Raw genomic sequence first — 9,450 nt, forward strand, 5'->3', positions numbered from 1 at the left:
TTTTTGTTTGTTTGTTTGTTTTTGTTTTTTTAAGTTGCCAACAAGGAATAATGGAGAATTAATATACACTGAGGAACTATTTTTTCTGTTTTGGGCTCTAGGGTTTCTTTGATATTCCGGTGGATAACCTATATGCAGAACCTGCAGTGTTGCAGTGGATTAAAGAGAACATTTTGGAATGGAGAAACTGCATCATAGTTTCACCTGATGCAGGTGGAGCGAAAAGGTAGTATGTAAGCAGTCAGTTTCCACTGAGTTCAGCTACCAATATACATGACTTTTTGTGGTTTTGTTGTAAGTGGTATGAAGCATAGGTTGCAAATGCTGATGGCTTCCAATTCCGTTGTAATGGGACATTTATTCTTCCAATGCTGCTTGCCTTTAGTAATAATTAAGAACTTTTTTTCACTCCTAAGGAAAATCTTTTTTTCTTGTTCCCTGGTTATGACCTTATTAGCAGAGTCCCTTTACAGGAGGGAAGAGGTTTTTTCCGGTGCTTTCTTCCTTAGCCTAGGTGCTGCACTTCCTGCTTGGCTCTGGAGCTGCCTAGGCTTCTGTACTCTTTTAAAGCATGTGGCTTGCCCTCACTTACCTACTGGAGTTTAGGTAAGAGCTTACTTGTCATCTTTCTTTTGTAGAGTGGTTGTATTCCTTCTGGGAATCACTGGCTCAAGTTGTGTGCTATGCATCTCAGAACATCAGTTTGAAAACATGACATGAGTTTTTTGTTTTATGTGGTATTGGGAGGATGTAGAAGTGCCAGACTTGCAATATTACTTCACTCCTTAGCATCTCTCATTGAGCATGTTGCCTTTTACCAGTTCTGATGGTCAGATTGATGCCAGAGTACAGAATAGTGTATAAAATGTGTGCCATATCAGGTGGAACACTTCTCAGACAAAAGCTGTTAGTCGTGCAACTCTTGAAACCGAAAGAAGACTCTTAGGCCTCCACCTCCTCCTAGCTTTCTGTCAGTGGAGAAGGGATTGCAGCAGGTATTAGGTTTTCTGGTCCTTTCACTACTAGTGGTCAACTGCCCTAAAGTGATTTTTGTCTAAAGCACCATGTTTTGTCATGAGTGGTGTTACTGGAACAGCTTCCCCCACCACACACACAGAGGGGGCAATTGGGCTGGCTAGTTGGTTGGAAGCCCTGGGTTCCAGATGAAGCTAATTCTATGTGTGCATCAATTTTTAAAAACCGTTTTTGAGACAATAGGAAACGTTAAAAATGCACATTTTTCTGTGAAACTTACTTTTCATGTTTTCTTTACAAACTTGATTCCCGAGGAACATTTGCTTATATTTAATTATTCATATTTTCATCTCCTCTGCCGACCAAATTTGGGGGGGAAATATCCTAATGATGTAAAGAAACTGGCAGATGTTTATTTGCATTACCCTGTTTGGGGTACAGCATTTCCTTCCTGAACTCTTTAATAAAAGGTCCACTGAACTAATGCTGGGAGTAATAGAAGTGACTGAACAGTAAACAATGTTTTGATTTTTAAACATTCATGTTTTCTGCATAAGTGGAGATAGGTAGTTAGCTGTGTTCATCTGAAGTCAGACAGAAGACAAGGTCAAGATGTACCTTTTTATAGGCTACTTGAATCAGATGCATAAGCTTTTATGCGCAAGAGCTCACTTCATTATTAGATGCTGCCTTCTGCCTGTTCCCTTCATAGATCTGGAAGTATTACAGCGATAGAAACAATTTCATGCATGATCTCCAAAGTTTGGAAAATCTGGGTTCTGGCTGTTCCACTTCTTCTTTACTCGTTTTCCTGTTGGCTGCTTACCCTATAAAAGGAATCTTATCAGTGCAGTAAGGCATGAAACTCCTCTTGATACTTAATGCTTCTGAGTAAACAGATGTATGTATTGTGGCAAACAGCACTGAGACAAAATGTCAAACCACTAACCTTTTTCTAATCGCCTCTTTTTTTTTTTAAGTCACTTTTTAGATTTAGTTTCTGTAGGAATTTTTTTTAAGTTAAATATAATAATGGTTCACCATTGTTCTGGGTGGTGTATGAATAGTTTGTACTTGGAAGATTGCCTTCCGTCTTCTGACTTTATCAATCTATGAGTTTTTATTTTTAGGTGCTTTGGGAAGACTTGAGACAATTTTTTTAATGGAAGTTACAGTACGGAAAAACAATTCAAAAGTATTATTCTAATAGAAGCATATTATGCAGTGATTGGAATTTAAAGTTGTTTGTTTAGTTTTTTTAATGGAGCTCAAGACTGGCCAAAAAGGTCACTCTGTGAGTGTTTTAGGACATCTTTACTCATCAATACTGATTTGTAAGTAAATGTTAGTTATTTTTCAAGTGCTATGCAGTAGAAAGGTTAAGGTGGAGTAAATAAAGACCTGACTGCTGTGCCAACATCTAGGTAACAATACTACTGGATTTTATTTTTTAAATTCCTGGTGTCTGTAATTTTCAGCTGAATGAGACCTTAATTTTTTTTTGTATCTGCAGAATTGAGGGTATTTCTGTAGGAACTATCTAGTAGTATTCTTAAATACTTAAGTGGTGATACAAGACTGAGTACCTGAATTGTTCATGTGTATATCACTTGACATTACATATGACAATCTCAGTCCTAAACTCTAATTTGCATGCATCTCATCTAAAGTGCAACATCTGTCTTCAAAATTGGATGTCTTTAACCAGTCAAAGTTGGTAATACCCATAGGTAATTCAAATGGTCAAAAAAAGCTAAACATTAGTTTAAATATGTTTGCCTTTCCTAGCCATACTCCTTGTAGTTTTCTTTTCTTCCAAATTGAATATCCTTCTTAGTCCCTATCCCTTGCCCACCAGCAGTCCTGAAGGAAAAAAACATTTTCTTGAAAACAGAAGATGCGGTGGTATCTGAACTCCCAGAGAGAAGCCTTTTCTCATAGAAGCAGTTTGAGAAGAGGTCAAGCAGCATACGTGTCATCTATTCATATCTGCAAGGGGAGGCTACAGTATGACAAAGGCCAAAATCTGTTTGGAACAGTGGTCTGTAAGCAGCTCATAAAGGAGTTTCTTTGCCTTTTAATGATACTTTTTATAGCTAAAGCTTATTTAATCTGCTTTTATAATGTAACTGTAAGTAGACACAACTTCAGAAGTTCAGTTGCATTGCAGTTTGCATTGGGTCTGGGACACTGGAGGGGTAGTAAGTAGTAATTAACCTATATTTTTCCCAGTAAAAAGTGTATCATGTGGGATCTTTTGTTAGCAGAGTAACAAAAGCATGTTCTTTCAGTCATCTGAAAAAGAATAATGGATTACAAATTCTGCTAACTGCTCCAATTCTGGCTAAATTCTTGCTGGCCTTATCGCATGTGTTCGTTTGGATGAAGGCCTTTTTTGTAAGCACGAAGTTTAGTGCCAAAAAACAAACTCAACCCTCGAAAATGTTTAGAATGAATTTTCAGTGTTTTAAGATGCTCTGTCTAGAAGACCCATTGATTAGCAGAGGACCAGCTTTGTTACTAAGCACCTCTGTACTTCTAGCATTTGCAAATGACTGTTGCTCTTAAATATAAGCATTGCTGCAATGCATGTTTTACAAATATGTTTTGATTCTTTCTTCCAACAGGGTTACATCAATAGCTGACAGATTGAATGTGGAATTTGCTCTTATTCACAAGGAAAGAAAGAAAGCTAATGAAGTGGACAGAATGGTCTTGGTTGGTGATGTGAAAGATAGGGTAGCTATTCTTGTTGACGACATGGCTGACACATGTGGCACAATTTGTCATGCAGTAGACAAGTAAGTATAGTTATAAACTGGCCCTAGTCCCCACCATATAGGCATGAGTATATTGTAAGCAAACCTAATTGGATCATGCATGCTTCCAAGTCAGCTTAGTCTAGGTAGTGCAGTCAGTGTCTAACTCCAGATAAGTAAGGCATAATTGCAGGGTCAGACTGCTTCACTAATGCCCTTCTTAGGCTGCTGTCCACAGCCCAAAATGAGGATTTGAAACTTTCCAATTTCTACCTGCCACCTTCTGCCCTCCCTCTACTTTGTTTTAAAATCACAGTCCTGAAGTTGTAGTTAAACTGGACACCTTGGCTTCTAGTGTAGAGATGCTACAGCAAGAAACCAAGGAATACAGGCTTTAGCAAAGGTAACTTTTGGCAAAAGTAACTTCTGTACCTCTCAAGAGGTAAGACTCTGAAAGTAATAAATACACACTTTCCAGTCTTATTATTTTCATTGAATCCAACATGTCACCAGAGCTTTAGGCTGGGCGTAATCCATTCTGCAAGTGCTGCTTGCCTGTGGGGATGAAAAAGTGAATAGAGCTGAACCAGCTCTTCAGTAATCTGGTCTTTCTGCTGTGTGTTCAGTGACAAAAAGGCTCCACCACGCCAGTTATATTTTGACACATACATACTTCCAGGATAGTAGTTGGAGTCATTGGGACTACTTTTTGCATAATTTAGGTGTTTATGGAATAGGGGCTTCAGACTAAGCTCTTTAGAACAGAACCATCTCTTGCTATATTTGTACTACATCTTGGAACACCCTATTTAAAAGTCTGATCTGCTCCTATTACGGTACAAATAAAAATAAGCACAGGTTGAAAAACGTTTTCAGTAAGCATTCTCAGCGTACAACAGAAAATACTAAAAACTTGTTTCTCTGCTACCTTACGGCAAATCTGAGTTTCTCTTTGGGTTTCCATCTTATATTCTGTATCTGAGCTAGAAAATTGCTGGCATTTCAGGGCCATCTCCTATTTGGGCTTCCTCTTCTTTTTTTTTGCCTGTTCCAGTTTTTGTAGTAGTCCTTGTATAAAACATCAGTTTCCCATACCTGGAACTAAGAAAGGAAAGTTAGTCAAAACCTGTAACCTTTCCTGCTTGTCTGGAGTTGTTTGTATTCTTCCTTGTTTTCATTTTCCATGCTTCCTTCACTTTCTTTTTAGCATCAGCAGTACATTAAAATCACGTACACTACAGATCATGCCTCATTTTAGTTACCTAGGCTTTTCAGTGCAAGACCTTTTTTGTGGGGAGAGGAGTCAGAGATCCATGGCCATTTCGCTCTTGTAATCGCTCATGCAAGTTGTGGTGATTTGGCTACAGACTTTCAAGGTGGTAGCAGTAAAGCTACTGCACCATGGCAACTCAGTCTTTCCACCATTCTGTTGTTGCATTATAAGAAGCTTGTGTTGCTCAGGAAGCAACTTCAGCAGGGAATTGCTGCTAGAATTGCCCCTTCTATTGCAGGTTGTTATAAAACTTCAGTTTAATGTTTCTTTTGAGTCCTGGGCTGGCATTACTCTGTCCAGATATAGGAGGAACAAAGCATGTTACAGCAACTTATGAATATTATGGAGCACCTGCATGAAGAAAATCTTGTAGCATGCAAATAGCATCGCTTATTTTCCCTTTTATTGATAGCTGCTTACAGTAAAATACTCCACGTCTGACTATCTCTTCCTCTCTCTCTCCTTAACCATATATAATGCTTCTAGCTTCTTACTTCCCTTGTATTCCTCACAAACACAATTGTTTAAATTACAAATGAAAATAAATACTTGGCTTGTTTCCCACTGGGGCTAAAGGTACTCACAAATTCACTGTGTTATCTGTTTGATTCTGTATTTCATCTACTTTAGGGCTTTTCAGCTTCTAAGAGGCTAGGGGCTGAAACTCACAGGCCACACCAGCATGGGTTACACATACCCAGGTCTCAGCAGGGTGAGCCATAGGTCTCCTGGGCTATGTGCCATGGGCGTGCCCCACGGCTGCAACTCATACCTGCACGGTACCAGGCTCACCCTCAGCCTGCACCACACTGCAGTGTCTTGCCCCCTGAGGTGGGTGCAGGCAGCAGAAGCCAGAGGCAGGAAGGGGAGCCTAAAGACTCCAGCTACTGTTGTAGCCAGAGCAATGTGGGGAATGGGTAGGACTCTGGGGCCTCAACTTAATCCTTCACTGAATGCATAGCACCCACAGGCAACCAGTTGGATGTCCTTGGTCTACTTGCTGAAAGCTCAAACCTAGAATTCAGACTTTGAGGCTAGTATTACTTGCCATTATTCATTTGCCAGGAGCTGTTCTGATCTCTGCTAAATTTTTACAAAGGTTAACTTCTTTCTCTTTCATATGAAGGAATCTGTATGTCAATTAGTTTTTAAATAGTATTTCTTTGGAAGTGGCAAAGCCAGGTAGCCTTATTTAAAATCTGTGTATTTTAAACGCATAGTAACTAGTTTTCCTTCTGTTCTATAGGTTGTTATCTGCTGGAGCAACCAAAGTCTTCGCTATTCTCACTCATGGAATCTTCTCTGGTCCTGCTATTTCTCGAATTAATAATGCTGGATTTGAGGCTGTTGTAGTAACTAACACAATCCCACAAGAAGAGAAAATGAAACACTGCCCCAAGATTCAGGTATTACTAGGGCAGTGAAGGGAGGTGTGTGGTGGGCCTTCTGTGCCTTCCCTGTGGGCCCAGAGTTCTCCAGCCCTGTATTCCTCTTGCTGTATGCCAGCCCAGCTGCAGACAGACAGGGAGCTGCACTTCTTGGTGCCAAGTGCTGCAGTCTGGTTGAGGGAGAGGGGTGTGAATATTTACGCATTTGTGCTTTATCCTGGCAGAAAAGCAACTCTCCTAGGAGAAACTGAATGTCTGTACAAAGCCTTAAATAAACCCCTTGCAGGCTTGTTACTCACTTTATCTATCTGTACACTAGAAAATAGTTGCCAAGGTTTTGGCATAATTAGCTCACATTTGCAGAATATTCCTTTTTCCTCAGGAGAGAGACTAATGGCCGCTAGTCTTAGCAATAATAAACTTGTGTATTTTATTCGGTTTTAGGTTATTGACATCTCCATGATCCTGGCCGAAGCAATCCGAAGAACACACAATGGTGAATCAGTCTCCTACCTGTTCAGCCACGTTCCATTGTAACTGCAAGAGATTATAGTGTGCCTTTGCATACGCTACATCAAACAGCACTGTCGTTATTATAAATACTACAACTTGATAATGAACACCTTTTAAAAAGCGTCAGAGCTTGCATACTTAATGATCCTTTTGTTTTCTGATTAACCCTTATTCGTTGAAAATGGATGACAAAGCTCCATCTTGAAAAACCTTTTACGAATTTCCTTGAAGGCTTTAGGGGTTTGACCTGTGACTTATTCTTACAGGTAGCTTGTATTTCTTTATCTGACTACAGCAAGAGGAGTAAAAAATTTCAAAACTTAGATTTGAGGGACTTCCAGAGGTAGCCCTATCTAAGATATTGCACATTGGTTTATATTTAATAAAAGCTTGGATGGACAAAGAGGTGGTTCTCTGGCTATGTGAGATTTTAAATCTTGTCTAAGGTTGTTAGCTACATATCTTTTTTGTCTCCCTAGTGGAGAGAGTTCAAAGCATTTTCCCTGAAGTTAAATAAAATTCTGGAGCTTGATGACTATCTCCTTCACATACCTCATGGTTAAACTTGTTGAGCAAGTCTTATTTTTATGGGGTTGGTATGGCCATGGCTATGTGATTACTTGCTCCTGCTGTCAGTTAAAATGTTACTTCAGATGTCTGTTCTTAAAACTGGGACCAGATTCACCACACGTCTACCTGTGATACTTACTTACTAGAATATCTGCATTCTGAACTAAAACTAAACTAGTACATTGTATTAAAAGACGCAAGGTACACTTTGCCACATTTAATTTTGTCTATTAATTAAACTTTCAAAGAAGCTACTGATGCCTAACTTCATTTCTCTTCTGTTTTTAATAACAGTGACTATCACTTACCAAACTTATAAATTTCCATAACAAGTTTAATCAATTCTAGATATCTTCATATTATTCAGTGCATTGTATTTTACAGCATATGAAATTCAAACAGTATAATCTTGCTTTTTGTGGTCATGTAGGTGGTTTGTGATGGTTAGTGAGCCTTTTTGTCTTTGAGTGCAAAGACATTCCATAGTTTAATGACAGCTTTTCTGTTTTTTTTCAAGATGTAGTATATAACATTTTAAACATAGCCCAGAAAGCAAATGGAGTTGTATCTCTATTTATAAAAAGCCTATAAGGTGTGATCCCTGCCTGTGTTTGTCTGACACCATAATGTACATGCATTTAACTTGAGTAGGCTTCCCCACTTTTATGGGGAAGGTGGTAGAGCATGACCTTTATATTCTATGAGACCACTTTTTATTGGTTTGCTGCCACCATTGGTTTGGTTGGCTCTCGAGTCTCAAGTGCCCTGTAAATAGGGAGTGAAAGCCATTTTGAAAGCAGTTTAACAGTTGAAATGCTGGGACTCTTTGTTTTTTCTTATAGTTCATTATTAGATACAGCTGTCATGGGTAATTAAGGTTTTAAAATCTTTTCTGCTGAAGCATAGAACTTAGTGTTCTGAAGAGTCTTAAAGGTCTAAAAGGAGAGTGTGCTGAGCCACCGGCATCACATGTTCATTTACTTGGATCATGCCAGATATTGAAAGACAAGTATAATTTTAAAAAGTCTTTTGTGGCTGTGGATACCACAGAAACACCACAGGATTTCAACCAGTTCTTTGCTAGAACTGCTCTACTAGGTCACAATGCACTTAGAATATTAAACTAATATTTATATTTACCATTTCAGTTTCCTCCTAATAATTCTCAGACTATTACATCTAGGTATTCTTTTCAGTACTTTGCTAGCTGTCATATGTTTTGTTCAGTATTAAAAAAAAAAAAAAAAAAAAAAAAAGAGGAATGGTGGTGGTAAGAAGCCTATCTGTGTCACTCATCCAAAGAGAAAATTCAATTCTGGAGTTTCTTCCTATTTAATTTCTTATTCTGATTTTATTTTTAAATCCCTGTAGCACAACAGGGTAACTCTACATTGCCTACTTGCTGCGGAAAAGTTTTATCTAACCCCTTGTCATAAGGCTATACTTCCTAAAATGCTGTTCTGCAGTGAAGTCTCTTTTGCAAAACTATGGTTGTATAGTCTTGATCATACCAAAGTTTGGTTGACCGAAAACTTCAAAAGTTTTATCATACCTCTCCTTTCATTGGTTTGTTTAATATTCTAAAAAGCATCTGTTGGTGTTTTGAAGATCAGGTCTCTGTTACAAATGAAATGTTGAATGGGTTGCCTTTTTATTGTGCTCAAGTATGCTCAATAAAAATTTTTTAATTGTGCTTTCAGGCTGATTTTAATTTTCTTAAATTCTTTTGGTAACCCAAAATTAGAGAGAATTTTCTTGAAGGAAAGTAGGGAGGGAAATATGAACTTGGTATGCTATAAGCCTGCCTCAGTTCTCCTGAATAATGGTAGGAGATGTAAATCGCAGTACACTGAACAGACCTTCAGAATAGAGCCATACTTCTCCCTGTTTTATCTGCTCTACAGAAAAAAAAAATTGACAAACTTTAAATTTTTATTATTGGACATCTGATTTAACACATCATACAAAGGTC

At 38.4% G+C, this 9,450-nt stretch overlaps 1 protein-coding gene across 2 annotated transcripts in view; it reads left to right on the forward strand.

Annotated features, from left to right (window-relative positions):
* The window catches only part of PRPS2 (phosphoribosyl pyrophosphate synthetase 2), a 33,289-nt gene extending 24,118 nt beyond the window's left edge, over positions 1 to 9,171 (forward strand). For both annotated transcript variants that reach the window (XM_019524840.1, XM_019524841.1), the window contains exons 4-7: positions 102 to 226; positions 3,603 to 3,776; positions 6,254 to 6,413; positions 6,840 to 9,171. In XM_019524840.1, the coding sequence (XP_019380385.1) occupies positions 102 to 226; positions 3,603 to 3,776; positions 6,254 to 6,413; positions 6,840 to 6,932 (552 nt within the window). In that variant the 3' untranslated portion in view covers positions 6,933 to 9,171. The remainder of the gene's footprint in view (positions 1 to 101; positions 227 to 3,602; positions 3,777 to 6,253; positions 6,414 to 6,839) is intronic.
* The last annotated feature ends 279 nt before the right edge of the window (positions 9,172 to 9,450 follow it).

The sequence above is a fragment of the Gavialis gangeticus genome, unplaced genomic scaffold (genome assembly GCF_001723915.1).
Source record: "Gavialis gangeticus isolate Ggan-Ray unplaced genomic scaffold, GavGan_comp1, whole genome shotgun sequence".
Lineage (NCBI taxonomy): Eukaryota > Metazoa > Chordata > Crocodylia > Gavialidae > Gavialis > Gavialis gangeticus.